At 40.6% G+C, this 17776-nt stretch overlaps 2 protein-coding genes across 2 annotated transcripts in view; one reads left to right on the plus strand and one right to left on the minus strand.

Moving 5' to 3' along the window:
• Positions 1–804, minus strand: part of zfyve26 (zinc finger, FYVE domain containing 26) — a 29595-nt gene extending 28791 nt beyond the window's left edge. The window contains exon 1 of the mRNA XM_084380829.1: positions 786–804. The gene's annotated coding sequence lies outside the window, so the exon portion shown is untranslated. The remainder of the gene's footprint in view (positions 1–785) is intronic.
• Positions 159–17006, plus strand: LOC311273669 (deubiquitinase DESI2-like). The gene is made up of 7 exons (XM_084380834.1): positions 159–392; positions 948–1084; positions 1623–1718; positions 11858–11930; positions 13463–13556; positions 13645–13786; positions 14335–17006. The coding sequence occupies exons 1-7, from the start codon at positions 329–331 to the stop codon at positions 14572–14574; spliced, it is 846 nt and encodes a 281-aa protein (XP_084236960.1). The 5' UTR covers positions 159–328; the 3' UTR covers positions 14575–17006.
• The last annotated feature ends 770 nt before the right edge of the window (positions 17007–17776 follow it).

Genomic DNA, 17776 nt, shown 5'->3' on the forward strand with positions numbered 1-17776 from the left:
CTGAAGTTATGTAACAAATGTAGTGGGGTATAAACTACAATATTTGCCTCCAAAATGTGGCAGAAAATGGAAATACTTAACTACAGTACTTGAGTAGATGTACTTAGTTACTTTGTTCCACCACAGGTAGCATTGTTCCTGCTGCTGTGTCATTCAAAGGTCGGCCTGCAGTTCCGTTTCCTCCCAGCAGGGGGCAGCACGACCACCAACCACCCACAGCGCTGAAGGAAGCAAATCGAAACTCCTCAATGAGTTCACCTTCAGATAAATAGTTTGTCCCTCTTTCTCGCTCCTCTTATTTTTTTTAATCCTGTGGCGTCTGGACAAAATGAATGGCTCCGTGCACTCCTCAACCAACGTGGCGGACATTAAACTGAAGCGAGGACCGGCAGGTAAGAAGATTGAATATAAGTTGACGCACAGATGGCGGTGACGTTGCTAGCCAGCGAGCTAGCTAGCTAGCTAGCTGCGTAGCAGCAAAAATCAACGCTGTCAAGGCAGTTTGTTGCCTCAAGCTAACGGCTAATAACTCAAAGATATGCAAATCTCATCCCAACGTGTGTTATTGTTCAGTACAAGCAGGGTTGAAGGACTCATCTGAGCTCTAACAACTCAGTGTAGTTAAAAAAAAAACAGTGATTTATGCACTTTGATGTTAAAACCTTTAAAAGTGTAGTTACTTCTTGGCCTGTCAGATTGAAGCCAGGGGAGCTGGAAAGTTTACCTTTATTCAGCTAAATATGGAGTAATGTCAGGTTTACACTTGTTATGTAACGTTTACTGACCTGCTTGTTTCTGTGAATAGTAGTAGGGTTGGGATGGTTCCTCTTGCCCTTTGATCCATTGAGATACACGTTGTGTTTGCACCAGGAAAACATTTGATTATTGCCTATTGGATTTTTACTCAGATGCCTCTGTCTAATGCCACTGTCTGTCTTTTTTCATAGGCTTGGGATTCAATATAGTTGGGGGAGTGGACCAGCAGTATGTTGTGAATGACAATGGCATATATGTGTCCAAAATTAAAGAAGATGGAGCTGCAGCCCTGGATGGGAGACTTCAAGAGGGGGACAAGATCCTGGCGGTAATAAATGACTTGTATTAAGGGTTTAGGATGTACAGAAGCTACAGAATAGCTGGTGTTTGTCATCTCGATAACATTTGGTAGGATTAATGCGTAGAAAGACATTATTTATTGATAATCTTTTGATCTTGCAAGTCGTTTTTCAAATACGAATATAAAGAGTTGCAGCTTAAAGTGAAAACCTGAACATCTTAAAGGAAAAGTAAAAATTAAAATTCAGTCAGGTGAAGTTTCAAAGTCCACAAAACAACACTGCAGATAAGTGTTGCAGCATTTCCCAAAACAACTGAAGTAGATAAGGACTTGTTTTAAAACGTAAAAAAGCCAAACAAAAGCGAAATGGCTCCAAGTCTGCGGACATTACAGCACACCACTTTGGGCTTTTGGAAATTGTGCTGGGCAGTTCAGTCTACAGTCTGACATTTTACATACCAAACAATTAATTGACAACTGTAATCTAGAAAATATTCGGCTAATTATTCAAAAATGAAACTAAAAAAGCGTTGCCATCGTTGTTTTTGTTTCGTGTTGGTTGTAGATTAACGGAGTCAAGCTTGAGGATCTGACGCACAGAGATGCAGTGGACCTGTTCAGGACAGCAGGAGAGGACGTGGAGCTCCGTGTTCTGAAAAAGGTGGGAGGCATGGTACTTTAAAATGACCTCGTCCTAGTTTTCAGATGTTCCAGTGCTTTGTTGATTTTCATGCTTTGTATTTGTCATTTTAGCAGTTGGATTTGTGCAACTTCAGCTTTAATACAACTTCATTGTCCAACAGAAAATTACCAAAACATAAACACAGCACAAGAACATGCAACAGATAAAACAAATATAGTAACGAAACCAAGTATTAATCACAGCACTTTTAAAAGAGCACCCTGTAATGCCTCTCTGCGGTCTTTAGTGTCAAGCTGAAGCTGTAGGATGTGAACTGCCGGACTCCTTCCGTTAGTATGACTCATTTCCCAGTTGATTAGGTTCCTCGAAGCAAGCTCAGCAAAGTTCAAGCTCAGTTACTCTGGAAACTTCTGCTGGGAAACTAACTTGGTCCTGTTCAGGCTCACTGTCAGACTAACTGAGTTGTTGCTTAACCAGTTTCTGCTTAAAACACAGTGAGAAATCATGTAATGTAACATGAGTCAACTTTGTCCTCAGGAATAGAGCTGATAATAAGGTCAACTTCACTTTCGATACCACATTGGTTTTTACAACTTTCCTTTTCGCCAGATATATAAAGCTTTGCGTACGCCTGATTTATGTTTTATAAATCAAATGATTCTAGAAATATCACGATATCAATATTTCATTTTTAATTTTCACAATTATCGTCATAAGTATATTGTGACAGCCTGAGGAAAAACAACAGCGGCACCAACGATAATCCCCTTTGGAAATGCTTTGATATTTACTCCTGTTTTTTAATGTGTCTTGCAGACGGCCTTTCAAATGAACGGACCCACAGGCTCCCAACCCGAGCACGAATCCTCTGTGTCTTCTCTGGGACTACTGGTGGCTTTAGCGGCAGTTGCGACCGTCGGTGCATTCATTTACATGCGGCACCTTAGGAAGCCCTTTTAACTGAGCCGTCGTCTGTGTATTATTTTTAAGATCAAAAACTTTGCTAAAGGCCAAAGAAGTGAGAGAGGGAACAAACTCGAAACCGTAGATGTTATTTTCTTGATTAGTCGGTGTCGGCGTCACTGATGAGTTTCCTCCACGCTCATGTGTTATTATGTGATTAATGGTAGCTTTTTTGACACCCTTCCTATGCAAAAAGATGCTGTCTTACTACAAAGATTAACTCTGTGATGGTAAGAAGAAGAATGTAAACATGATGACATTCCTGCTGCCGAGCTGAGCTGGGCTGAGCTCAGGCAGAAAACAGGTTGAATACGCAGAAAAATATTAAATCCTTTGGGTCAAATCGGACTGACTCGAGCTTCAGTGTCCTTTTCTACAAACTGAAAGACAGTGTTGTGTTCAGTCACTCGTGGGCCTCCCTGTACCTCCATCACTGAATGGCAGATCTGTGTGAGGGGTGCCGTGAGAGGAACCCGCTGTACTTTCAGTTTGTCCGAGTTCAAAATTCACGGGGTTGATTTTCATTTTGCACCGTTGCACAGAATCATGGGAGGAGCGGCAGCCTGCAGTGAATGTGATAAATTGTATAATGGACTTTAGAGTGCCTTTTCTGTCTGTACCAAGCGATGGTGGTGTTTGGCTCCTGTTGCTCCTCACCGTGATCAAAATGAAAATCAACCCACTACATCCATTAAAGCATTAAATTAAAGGATGTGGCTGCTGATGATGTGTATTTTCTTCTCATCAACAAAAAGCCCCAAACCAGTAATGAGTGAGTCCGTCTTTCAATACCTTCCTCATCCACAGGCCCATTCATTCACTTTCAAAAGTGCCTCTATGGGTTCCTCAATCGGGTGGGCACTATAGTTTGAGCAAACATCACCCACACAGGAGGAAGTGATGTATTAGTTGGTGACTATTTTCAGCTGCGGATTAACACATTCGATGCTCTGATCAGGAGCAGGAACACAGCTTGATGCGTTTTTAATAGTTTGTGGACAAAAATGGAGCTCTGTGGCTCAGAGGAATCAGATATATCAAACAGTACTTGATAGTGAAAACAATTCATTGCTGGTTTTGGTCTTTTAATGGGTCCACTGTTTGTTGAATGATTATTTTCGCGAATAATCGACGAGTTGTCAACTTCTAAATTAATCTGCAAGTACTTTTTATGATCTGTTAATCAGTTTGAGTCATTTTTAAAGAGGGAAAAGTCAGAACTCTCTGATTCCAGCTTCTTAAATGTGAATATTTTCTGATGTCTTTACTCCTATGACAGGAAACTGAATATTTCCTGTCTTATACAATGATAAGCGTGCATCTCCTTTTCAAAACAAAAGCCTGAAGATGTATTAACAGCTGTTCAATATTCGATATTGTGAAAAACATTGCGAATGATGGCAAACAAAGCGATATTCGATAACATCTAAGACTACACTGATTTGACAATTTGCAGACCTCTTTTTGACTAAACACGTAGTTTTAATTAATCAAGAAAATAACAGATTAATGGACAATTAAATAACTGTTAGTTGCCGCCCTAGTTTGCTCTACAAAATGTCAGAAAATAGGGGAAAATGCCCCATGATGGCGCCTTCAAATGTCTGTTTTGTCCACAACCCAAAGATAATCAGTTTACTGTCATAGAGGAGTAAAAAGGGAAAAAAAGCGAGAGATAATATTCACATTTAAGAAACTGGAACAGAGAATTTTGACTTTATTTTCTTAAAAAAATACTCAAAACGATTAATTGATCATCAAAGTAGCTGACAACTCATCGATTAATCGTTGCAGCTCTATTGTTGACTGTAAGAAAAATATAGATTATCACCAGACTTTTCAAAACAAAACACACTTCACTCGATTATCAGTTCAGAGTATCACCAAGTAGTTTCACTTTGAAGGATTTATTCTGAAGGGTCACATGGTCACTCAGGGTGAACCATTAAATCTGTATCAAACAAATCATTCCTTAGATATGTATCATCATGTGTTAGGCAGCTCATTACTTAATGCTCGATCGCAGCTGCCGTGTTTATGTTTTGTTCAGACCATTTCAAACAGGATTCAGCATCGAGGCCAGTGCTTAAAAATCACGTCGCACCTTCTGCTTGTCGTGGGGTGAAAATGAAATATGAAGCATGTTCTGATGGAGTCGTTCATTTATGTGAAGGGTCGACAGCTTAATACTGACGAGCAGCTTGAGTCAGTTCACTTTGAAGATGACTTTTTCTTTAGCCGTCAACAACTTTGAATATTTTTTGCACTAGCCACAATCAAGGAACTCCTCCAGTAACGGCCATAGAGCAGATGAATAAGTGAATTGTGTGTGCCGGGTGTATTCGTCCACATGTTTCAGTCTGCAGAGCGTCTATCAAGCAATTGTCTCCGACTGTGTGTGGCCGTCATTGTCTGTAAATACATTTCATGTTGCTCTGCTGAGTGCGATTGTGAATATGTGCAGTTATGCCAGAAAAAAAGTCGATCAGAAGCACTAATACATTATGCAAATACTGTGTGTTTTACATCGAAGCACCTGCTGTATTAAAATTCATGTTGAATTCACCTGGTCCTGTGTTTTTTTCTCATTTTATTTCAGAATATACAAAACATTTGGCAAAATAATATTTGTTTCTCTCTTTTCATTCACTACCATACATATTTTTTCAGATATAAGGCCATGAGGGAAACTGGAAGGGGCGAGACTTCGACACTCTCTCTTACATATTACACCTTTAACAGTTAAATATTAACTAAAATTAACTTAAATATTAATAAAGTGTTGCCAAATTGGGATTTACCTCTAAAAATTAAAGAGTTGGCAAATCAAGACAAGAACTATGAAATCAAAATTAAAAGATACAAAATCTAAATATTTGACTGTCATAAGATATTTAATAAATTAAATAATGAGAAGCTGAGTTAAAATCTTGATTTTTACGTCAGAAAATAGATTTACTAATCCAAAATTACTAGATATTGATAGTAAGTAGGCTATTTAATCTTATAATGTTGTCAATAAGTCAAAGTTTTGACATAATATATCAGATTTTGTTTTAAAAACTCAGTTTTATTTGGTAAATCTCAGTTTTGGACAGACTAACAAAGTTAGCGATGATTGCGCAATACCGGATGTTGTCAGAATACCTTCAAATTAAAAGCGGACACTTGAATTTGACAAAAACTGGGTTCTTTCTGAACACATTAATAAATCAGTGGCATACCTATTATTATTATGATCATAATACAATGGGGGGAAACTATTTAATTATAGATGTCTCGGAGAGTAAAATGAATCGTGGTGCAGACTTGCATTAGCGACCCTTTGTTTTATTCTAAGCTGTTAGAATAAACAAATAACAACCTGTTGTCGTCTGTTGTTGCATTAAATATAAAGTAGTAGTTGAGTGGTAGTCGCAATTTTGCATTCTGGCGAATAAAACACTCCTCTTATAAAAAATGAAGTGCTTTGTCTAACCTACTCAGCATTGTCTTGTCGAGTAGTCGTAATGGTGTTTTAGACAAAGCACGGAGGTGAAAATGAATCTCAACATGGCCCCTGGTTGGCAGAAATAGTAAAAGTGGTGTGTTTTGTAACAAAATGTGCTCCTGTACACCCACCAGCAGCTCTGTTGTCTCATCAGCTGTTGGAGGATGCTGCCTCGGAGGCAGATATGATGTAATCCAACGCTTCAGTCCCAACCACAGGGAGACGGACAGAGAGGCAGAGAGCCGGAGACCAGCCGCAGCGCACGGAGGCATCTCACTGCTTCACTACTTTTTATGAAACACACCTGAAAAACCTTCCGTCGAGCGGGTTTGGATCAGCGGCTCCGTGTTGGAGGAGTCATGTCGGGGAGGTTTGTGTCAACCAGCCGAAGAAGAGGATGCTGGATGCGGGCCAGCTGTAGAGGCAGCACCGGCCGGGGATGCTGCTGGTGAACCTGACTCCCTCCCCCCCCCACCACCACCGCCACCTCCTCCACTCCTCCATCAGCTGTAATTAACCACCGTGGCTCCGGAGTCGTCTCCCACAGCTGCTGCAACATCCTCCGTGTGAAGATGGCCCGCTCTCCGCCTCCATCGCTGACATCCGTCCGCCCTAGCTGTCGCCTTTTCGCCCACGATGAGAGCAGCGCGCCCGCTTCAGATTTCAACACTTGTAGGCCCTCTTCTGTCCGCTCCGGAGCACGTTATCACCTCTGAAGCGTCTCGTGTAAATTTGTGTTTGAGCTGCTGTGTGTTTGCTCTGATTTTTTTACAAATACACCTCCTGATTATTGGAGGGTTTTTTTGGAGATGGGCCGCGTCCTCGCGTCCTGCGCTTCGCTCTGCCCTGCTGGGATCTGAGTTTCAGGCTTTCTCCCCCCCACCCCGACCTCACTCTCTGTAATGGCTCTGTGACATCCTCTCTGAGCTTCACCTGACCTGTTTCTTTTGGGACATTTTCCTGTGCTTTACTGTTGCTGCCCTGCGGGGGAATGAGCAGCCTCCATCCCTCCAGCAGACGCCTGCCCGCTGCTCCCTGCGTCCGCCGTGTGGCCCTGTGACTTCAGAGGGTGTGGAGGTCCCGACGACCGTAAAACGTGGAGGGTGGGGACGTTTGCCTTTCCAGCTCAGGTTTAAATCATGGCCAATGAACCTGTCATCCTTAACGTGTATGATATGGTAAGGGTCCATCTCCACCACACTACACTCTCACTTTTCACTCAGTTTTAGTCTTTTTCTTTCCTGCTTGTGGCAGAAGGTTTGTAATCCGACACCAGCAGAGGAAGTGAATGCACCACCGGGAACAACAGGCCCACTGCACACCTGTTCACATGAGCACTTCACTGACATCTGGGAAAGAGTCCAGGTGATATTAAATATTACATAAGAACAGGTAGTGCTGTGTCAGCAGTAAAGGCCTGTTTATGTTTATTCACACTTGTGTTTAAATAATTTTACAATGTGAACAGCTCTGAAAAAATATGGAAGCACATTTCTGCCAGAAAAAAAATTAAAAAGCTAATTTATGAGAGGAAAAAGTCACAATTATGTGATAAAAGATCAAATTATGAGATAAAAGTCACAGTTATAGGATAGAAAGTTATAATTTTGGGACAGAAAAGCTAAATTATGATATAAAAAGTCATGTTTATGAGATAGAAAGTCGATGTTATGAGGTAAAAGTCTAAAAAGTCAGAATCGTGAGATAAAAGGTAAAAATTACGATATAAAAAGTCATAATTTTGTGATAAAAGATCAAAATTATGAGATTAAAGTCATAATTATTGGATAGAAAGTCACAATTAAGAGATATAAAGTCAGAATTGTGAGCGAAAAGCTAAAAATTATGAGATAAACAGTCGAAAGTATGAGATAAACACTCATGGTTATGAGATAAAAGGTAAAAATTCAGAGATAAAAGACCGAAATTATGAGATAAAAGTCATAATTAACGTTAAAGTGACTACGAGGAAGTAGTCACTTTAATTTGACTCAAACTAAATGGGCTTCCATATAAACGAATTGAATAAATGTTAAATGAAAAGATTTTTCTCTGGGATTTGGTGAGCGCAGTCAGTCCCATCTTCAAAGACTAAAGCAGAGCGTTGTGCATAGCTGTTATAAGTGTATGTGGCCTTATCTGGTCTGCTGCAGACATGCTTTGTGTTATGAGGACAGACTCTGCTCTCTCTCTACAAACACAGACATTATTTAGACGTAACAATGTTTTTCGCACCCAGTTGAATTTGAATATCAGAAGATAAGACGAGACGAGAGAAAGCAGATAAGAAAATCCAGCTTCTGAAACAAGAGCTTCCCTCAACCCCACTGACCTCTGTCGCTGTTCCTCCAGCTCACGTGACGCACGCACATACAAAACACACACATACTGTATTTACACACTCACATAAACCCACACACATCAGTAAAGGACAAGGCTGTGCATTCATTCATTCATTCTTGTGCCCACTGCCTGGTCTTCACTGTACTGCTGAACAGCCTCCTGTGTGAATATTACGCAACATGTTGCTGTAAATCCACAGAATTACTCCATTTACAGCCGAACATTTGTGATACTGAGGAATGAATAAAAACCATTACATCAACTCCCCCCATTCAATGAATTATTAATAACACAGTATACTGTTGTTGTAGGCAGACAGACAGATGTTATTATGCATTTCTCAACAATTATAACTTCTGATTATCTGTAATAAACAGTTACTTTAATCACATGTTTTATAATATATATGAATAAACACAAGCATTTATTACACAGTTTATTTATACACACAGTTACTTGCAAGTGGGTCCAAAACTGGTGGAATGGCAATGGTATTTTTCTTGAGTATTCCCATTTAACGTTCTACTTCACTATATTTCAAAGAGAATTTATTCATTTTTACTGCACTAGATTTATTTGCTAACTTGCTCAACAATGAATATTAACTTTTATTACAGGGTTATATAAGACTGTTGATTCCCAGGGCCAAATTCACAAGCTATATTTTGAATGAAGGACTTTTATATGTGACACAGTATTTCTACACTGTGGTATTACTACTGTACGGGGGCGAACTTAAAGGGTAAGTTCACACAAAAATGCAAATTCGGTTTTTATCTGCTCAGTCTCATGCTGATGGAAAGTTGGGGCAAGTTTCATAGTTCACCAAACACTTCTGGAGCTTCACAGCAAAAACAACTGAAGTAGCTGGGGGGAAAAAAGATTGTAAAATGGCTCCATACAGCTCGTCCAGTGTAATCCAAGTCTTTGGAAAACGCAGATGTTATTTACACCCTTTTTAAAGCTCTAATGTAGCTCCTTAGCTAAAAGGGCTAGCGCACGCACACCTTGTCTGAAGTGGTTGTTCAAGCTCGACTGCATGTCAAGAGTGTAAAAAACATATTTTTGAATCAATTTGGGATCTTGGGGCTGCCAGAGAGAGAGAGTTGTTGAGGGGAGTGCACCAACACTGTTTTGCCGTGAAGCTCCAGAAATGTTTTGTGGACTACGAAACTTTACCCAACTTTCCATCTGCATGATGGTGAGTGGATAATGGCTGAATTTTGATTTTCGGGTGAACTTATCCTTTAAGTAAAAGAGTACTTCTTCCACCAATAATAGAAATAATAAAGGTCTGCAACTGAGGATCTAACAAAACTCTTAAAGCCCTTCAAGTATAAGTGTGCTCATCTTTTAGCTCTTCCAGGCAAGAAACAGCTCAGTTTTGGACTCTCGGCTCTCTCTTGGTGTCTTCAAGCCGTCTCACAGATGAGGACCTCACTGGGGCCAGAAGTGACAGCTGCTCAGACAGCTGATTTAATTCCAGCGTGGCTCTGCTGTGCCGGGACTTAGCAGGTCATGCAGGGGCTTTTGAGAGAGGGAGAAAGTGATCATGAGGGCGGTGAAGTCAGAGCCAGCCTTAAATACTTCTGCCGAGAATTAAACACAAAAGCGCGAGTAGGCAACAGGATCCGCCTGAGAGAGTGAATCATGCGAGGAGGGATGATGATGAATCGATCATCTTCAATGCGAAATCAATGTGATGTGGTGGATGTGTGTAGTGGTGCATGCTGCATCTGCACCGGCAGGATGTTGTGCTGCATGGATCGTTGCAGCAGTGTTGGCATGCAGCTTGACTTCTGAGTGTGATTTGTAGCAGCAACATAGTGACTGAGAAATACTCCACTAATGTTGCCAGGACTCACTTGTTTATGCACTGAGAAGAAAGTCACATCATTTGACAGTCAGCTTGTCACAATCTCATTTCACTAATGTGTTAGAATTGGTCCTCAGAACTGGTCAGAAGATTTCCGTCCATGTTCCTGGTGTGAAATGACAAAAACCAAAGAGCCAGAAGGAGTCGAAGTGGCTGCAGAAACGTGAGAAGGCTCAGTTGACCTAAAGTAAAATGGTGGATATGCTTTTATTGTATCAGTCTGAGCCCGGAAACCTGTTCTATTATTAATAGGGGACATCTGGGCCAGTGTGGATAGCTCTTAGCATGTTTCCTCAGGGGTATCAAAGGGTGTGGGAGTGTCAGTGGGTGTGGGAGGAGGGGAGCTGTGGTCCTGGAATAAATTATCTCCTGATTGTCTGCAGTGGCGCGCGGCAGGGCGGCTCAGAGACCACCAGGATCTTCTCTTATGTGTAAATGTTCCTTTAAAAATCTAAACTCTTGCATGTGGTGGATCAGATACTACTTGTGCGGTTGACTGTGCCTTTGAGATGGATCAGTGCTGTGTGTTTTCCTTGTTCTCTGTCTAGTGCACGCCTGGATGAAATCGCTGCTGTTTGAAATCTTGAACAGGAGTAAGTCGATAAAGACAGGAATGACAGACAAACAACTAAAAGCAGTCCTGCAAGTGACAGTATATTTCTTGGCAAACATGTTAGGTACTTTTGCCAGGAGAGACTCTTCTGATAAGAGAACAAATTCTTCTCCACACTGACTTTTTCCACGAGTAGGACTGCTGCTCCTTACTGAAAATTTTAGGAGCACCATGTCAAGAAACGCAATACATTCATATTTCTACCATCTTAACCCTGTTACTCATTTATCTTTTGGTGATACATAGACATTTCACAGAAAAAAACAAAAAAACAATTGATAAATAGGTTAAACTGTGTTCACGATCATTATTTTAAAAAACAAAATTGCGCAGGGCTTATCAGCAAGTCGTACAGGTAAAAATAGCTGGTCGCAGTCTGCAGCCCTGTCATGTCTTGTTTGTAAAAGCAGAGTAAATACAATAATCCTTTGACAAAGCCGGCCTAGCTCTCTTCCCCTGTTTCTAGTCTTTAGGCTAAGATGAGCTAAGCTAACTGGCTGCTGGCTGTACAAACATGTAATCAATCTTCTCTTCTAAGTCTTGGCGAGAAACCCAATAAGCGTATTTCCCAAAATGTTAAACTACTCCTTTAAATGCATAATAAAGATATTTTCCAAAAGGGCAGTAGAACAATTGTGATCCCCAAATATGTTCAGGTAATAATCATGACCTTTCAAAGAATCATGTAGCTATCAGCATCTCTTCTGTGAAAAATAATCTATTTAGCAATCTGGTGTTTTTAATGTACATTATGTTTTATCTAGTCTACAGTGTTTCCTGTAGAGCTGCTGTATTGTTTCTTTCCAGCACAATAACTGTTGATATTGATCCTAAACGACTTCTCCTTCCTCTCCTTCTTCCTCTGTCCGCAGTACTGGATCAACGAATACACTTCCAATCTGGGGATTGGAGTCTTCCACTCAGGCATCGAGATTTATGGCAGAGGTAAGACCTTTCCCTCCGTCCTTTTCTTTTATTTCTGTCAAATCTCATTACAGCCTGACAGAGCGGAATCACAGCAGGCCACACTCGGGCCTGCGCATCACCGTCTGATGCTGAGGTTTGTGCGAGGCTGCCATCGCAGACACAGATGAAGCCTGGTTTTAAAAATGGAATAGGGAATTGTGTTTCCTAATAACATGACCCCGTTTCTCTGGGTTGAGTCACCACCGACTCACTCTGCATTGTGTGTGTGTGTGTTGTGGTTTGAATAAAGATGTCTCTGCAGCCAGAGTTATTGGTTCTGTGCACTGTGAAATATGATGAGAGTAAAAAATACAGTCTTCACCACGGCAGGAAATCACTTTCAGGATATTATTTAGTGCATGCAGCATATTTTTTTTGCATAATGACCTCGTGATTTCAATCATATTGCATTAACTGTCAGGTGAAAACCTCATCATTTAAATGTGTTGAGGGCTAAAATAATGATGAAATAAGTCTAGTTATATTTATTGAATCTGTCTGCACATGGTGCATCATTTGGACTGAATCTGAGTGGTTTGTTGGACCGAGCAGCACCACAGGTTCACAGGTTTTAGAAAAAGAGTTATTTTTAAGCTTTAGTAGTCTTGTTTTAGAGACTCTTTGAGCAAAATACTTACTTTGTCAAAAGACTATGAAGAAAAAATAGATGTGACATTATGTTATGGCTCCATTCCCCGTTGGGTCTCTTCCATTACCACTAACATTCTGCTGCGTAAACACAACTTTATTTAACACTCTCAGTGTTCTTTAATCGTCTGGCCCCCTGACCTGCATGTTTAAGATGTTTCTCTGCCCAAACACACCTGAGATTGTGCCCTGTGAGTGATTTACTGTTACATGTTATATTATGGATTATTATTACTGATACAATAATGTCTAAGTCACATTTTTATGTGTCAGCTGGTCAATATGAACTTTTTCATTCACTGTTGGGTAGTTTAAGCTGTAACATACACATCTGCATCATACTTTAAAGGATTGTCATATATGAAATGTTGATTTGTAAAGCAACTGGTAACTAAAGCTATCAGATAAGTGTCAAGCTTTAAATAAAGTACGATATTTCCCTATAAATTGTAGAGGAGAGGTTGCATAAAAACACTTTATATCAACAGTGAAATGTAACTATGAGGCAAGAATAACTGCTTCAAATTAATGTGTATAATTGTCCACAACAGTATATTTGTGGCTTTCACATATAACACAAACAGCACTATGTGTTTGCTGTAAAAACATTCAAATTCAAATTTAATTCATAAGCTACAAGGCTAACAATGTAATTCTCTATTTGACATGATGTGACTCTGATGGTGCTGATCACTGTTTTCATTGTACTGCAGTAAATACAGGGCAGAGAGGACTGTAATTAGCCCGGCCTAATGATTTAAGCACAGTGTGTCATTGATTAATCGCTTGCTTCTGTGTAATTACAGTTGTTTAGTGCTCCCACTCACCAGTTTAACCTTTGTTTTGCGTCTCTTTCCACACAGAATTTGCATACGGGGGTCATCCATACCCCTTCAGTGGCATCTTCGAGATCAACCCCGGCAACGCTACTGAACTGGGAGAGACGTTCAAATTCAAGTGAGTTTAGCATACAATACACTGTGATGTCGTTAAAGCTAATCTCGGAGATAAGCGTGCTGATATTTCTTTCCATGCTTTCCGACAGGGAGGCCATTGTTTTGGGCACCACAGACTTCACAGAGGAGGACATAGATAAAATCATGGAGGAGCTCGGTAAAGAGTTCAAAGGCAACGCCTACCATCTAATGCACAAGAACTGCAACCACTTCTCCTCCTCGCTGTCTGAGGTCAGTCTCACACTGCGTTCACTGCCAAATGTTTGTTTTCTGTTCCTACTTGTATGTATAGTTCAGAAACTACGAGATACAGAACAGGGATGAGTAACAACTATAAATAAGTCACACAAAAAAGATCCTATTGCATGAAAGTTTGCTCACAGAAGTTAACTTAAAGGGAGAACTATTCAGTAAAACAGTTATATAATGTCTTCTATGGCTCTGAGGGGAACTTTCTAAAGTCTGGAAATATAACTCAGTTGATGTCATCGGGATTATATCAGCTTGGGCTGCATCACTACAACATTTTGGTCCCACACTACTTCACAACATCTTTTGTTATTGTTCTGATTGAGAGAACCCTAATTGGCAAAATGACATGCTGTACGTTTCAAGGAAAATATGCATCCACAGAAAATAAAATCATTTAATAAGTCACAAAACTGTAATTGCAACTGGTTTAACTTGCTGTTTCCTTCTAGTCAAATTCTAGTTTCACACATTGACAGAAGTGAAACACAGGCAACATGTTTCACATCACATATTGTGAATTTTCTCAGTTGCTGTGCGGACGGGAGATCCCACGCTGGGTCAACAGACTGGCGTACTTCAGCTCGTGCATCCCCTTCCTGCAGAGCTGCCTACCCAAGGAGTGGTTGACCCCGGCCGCCCTGCAGACCCACATCAGCCTCGGCCTCCACAAAGAGGAGCAGAACGAGTCGAGCGACGAGGACCCTTCGTCTCCGTCCGGGGCGGCCGCCACCGGTTCCTCCCACAGCTGTCGCCACACGAGGGTGTGAAGGGGCCCCACATTCATACACTGACCTCTGGACCTTCCTGCCACCTCTGCTCGTGGCTCAAGTGGCATTAGTAGGCTTGAACAACCACCTGACCTCATACTGTTTGTCCTCTGAGTAAAGAGGCAGGAAAAAGAAGAGTTCCCTCTTCATGAACAGAGACTTCAGACCCACAGAGACCCTGCCTGTCCTTTATACAGATGACAGGATGACGAAGGTAGACTTTGACCTGAGCCCTGAGCGCAGAAGCGTGACTCAGACTCCACAACAACTATTGTAGATCTGAAGTTTGTAGTATGTTATTGTTAGTCTTTTCCATGAACTTTTAAACCTTTGTCAGCCTTGTTCCCTGCCCTGCCTTCAGAGCTGCTTTTGTAGAATAACTAGATAGACACCCGAGGCTACTTATAGTGACAGAGAACTGCTAATCTGCTCAGTTTCAACAAGTTCTCATCCAGTAACCTCTATGTGGCCTTCAGTTAATATTGTTGACTCTGCTTTCTTTGTGTGGAACCTAAATATTTAACTTTTGGGCCATTGTAGAAGGTGAAGAGGATCTGATTGTTCCCTCGAGTTCTGCTTGAGCTCGTTAAAATGTTGCATGTTGAAAGAATTTGACAAACCATAAACTGAGACGCCACACTTCTGATCATATCATCAAGTATTTCTTCTCCTTTTCCTTTTGTAAAAAGAAATGATCAAACCTGGGACCTGTTTTAAACACTAAACTGGCTGTTGTAAAAAGAATCAAGGGCAAACACTGTTCAGTCTAAACGGTGGCTGTTCACACGGCCTCGGGCAGCCCAGTCACTATCTGTCAACATCTCAGAGACACAAACACAAAGAAAGTCAAGCTGCTAAACTGACAATTATTGACTTTGTGACCCAGTACAAGTTTTGTCTACGCTTTTATATCCAAATGGTCTTTATATTATAACGGTGCGATAACTTCCAGGCTAGGAAATGTACATTAACACCCAGAGAATGTTTCCTGGGGGATTCTGGTTTTATCACTTTTTTCTCCACCAAGACTGAGCTGCCATGAGAGAGAAAGCAAGAAAATCAGTATTCTCCTTTAAATTACAGCCGTCCTTGCAGCAATAGTTTCTTTATTTCGGGAAATACATTCATTCGCTTTCGTGCTGAGACTTAGATGAGAAGATTGATACCACTCTCATGCTTGTCAGTCACAGTTCAGGTTGCTAATGACGACAGCAGGCAGCAAACTTGAACACCGACATGCTATAGGTCAAAGCAGCCCCAGCAACTACAGTCAAAAATAGCAAGAAGATGAAAAGGGTGAGAAATTCCCCAGCCTCCCTTAAAAAAATCACTCAATTTTGTTGTTGTTGAGTCGGGAGAAACTTCATAAACTTTGTGAAACGCTGTCTACGACAAATTCTTCATTATTTAGACCTTATCGATAATTCGGCAATGGTACACATGAAGTTATTTCTTTTTTGTGTGTAAAAACGGGGACGTGTGTTGGTTTTTGTAAGGCCTCAGCACCCCTACTTCCCCGTTTCCAGTATTTATGCTAAGCTAAGCTAACCAGGTGCAGCCTAAAGCTAGGTATTTATCCCAGAGGCACAAGAGTGGAGTCAATCAAAACAGTGTACGTCTCAAAATGTCAGACTATTCCTTTAAGACCACTTTTTAAAAAAATGTTTTTATGATTTATGTCGACTGTGAACTGAAACGTTACATGTTTACGGATACAAAGCATTTTATTGAGCGTAAACGAACCTTTTTAAAAGCTACTTCTGAAGTTTTGTTCGTTGCAATGAGGAGATCACTTTCTCATCAAGGGAAAATATGATGTCATAAGGTTATTTGTAGTCATCGTGGTTTCAGCATTCATGCAGGTAAACAGCCCCATTACCGACAACCCCCCTCTGATCTTAACGATGGTGGTAATTATAATGGTGATGACAAACATCGGCTCCTTGTAGTTTTACTCATTTTAACTCATGCGGCTCAGTGAACAGGTCCACGTGTGATTTGAATCTCCTCCCATCCCTCCTGCTGTAGTGTGCTGAACAGCTGCCCTCTCTCAGGAAGGAACTCACATGACTCCTCATAGTGGCATTCGTCTCATTCCCGCTGAACACCTTCATAAATGGGGTTGAAAGTGCAAATTAATCATTTGACTTCTTCCTCATGTTCTTAAATAAGCTATATTCTTATTTATTTTAGACGTAGTCTTACATTTCACCAAGTGTATTGTGTTCAGATCTTTTGGTATACGTTTTGAGTTGAAGGGAGCTGTACAGCGATCAGTATACCAGTAATCCAGTCTTTGGCACTTTCTACAGAGCAAACCAGACAGGTATTTTTTTCTATCGTACTGTGTCAACCTTAACCTTGTATTTCCTTTTCCTAACCCAAGACAATTTCAAGAATGATGATATAGTACTAGAATAAAGAGACAGAATAACAAAGAAATGTTTTGCCTCTTCTGTTGTAACCTGAAGGATGGGTAGGGGTGGGCAATTAAACAATATATACCGTAAGATGGAAAAAAATAACTAAACTTATCGACAGGATGTGAAGAAATAACAGTCTTTACATTGTGACGTCTATGTACTTTGCTGCAGAGATATCTGCTGGAGTTTGCATGCTAAGCAGCTAGCCCGGGCCTGTTACGGTCCAAAGCTCCTGTACTAGCGGTGTAAACACAGACAGTCCTGTGGTTTCTGAGCCCCCACATCGCTAGCTGCACTGCTAACTGAGCTAACTGGCTAATGGCAGCCTCAGTTAGCAGCAGCTATACGTTTGGAGTATGAATTCAACAGGTGGCCTATTCATACATATTGCACCTTTAACATGTGTGGTTGTATCAGGCTGTGACTTTTTTATCGCAATATTGGATTGTTTCGTACATTTTAGCAGCAATATGATGCATTAATTTGATTTGTCAGATGTTTAACTTTTGCTAGATTTTTGTTAGATGTTTAAATTATTTTACTTTCACTAGATAAGCTACAAACCAGACATTTCATTTTATATATTAACAATTTCTAGATGCAAATTATTCCAACATATGGGCCAATATCAGGTAATCATAGATGTATCATTGTTAGTGCATATGTTTGCCAATAATTAACAAGTAGAGAAATGCTGAAGATAAGTCTAACAATTTAGAGTTTTTGTCCACCACAGAGCACAGATAAGTGTATTTTTTATTGATAAAACATCTCACTTT

Source organism: Pagrus pagrus (assembly GCF_965226575.1).
Source record: "Pagrus pagrus genome assembly, chromosome: 18".
Classification (NCBI taxonomy): Eukaryota; Metazoa; Chordata; class Actinopteri; order Spariformes; family Sparidae; genus Pagrus; species Pagrus pagrus.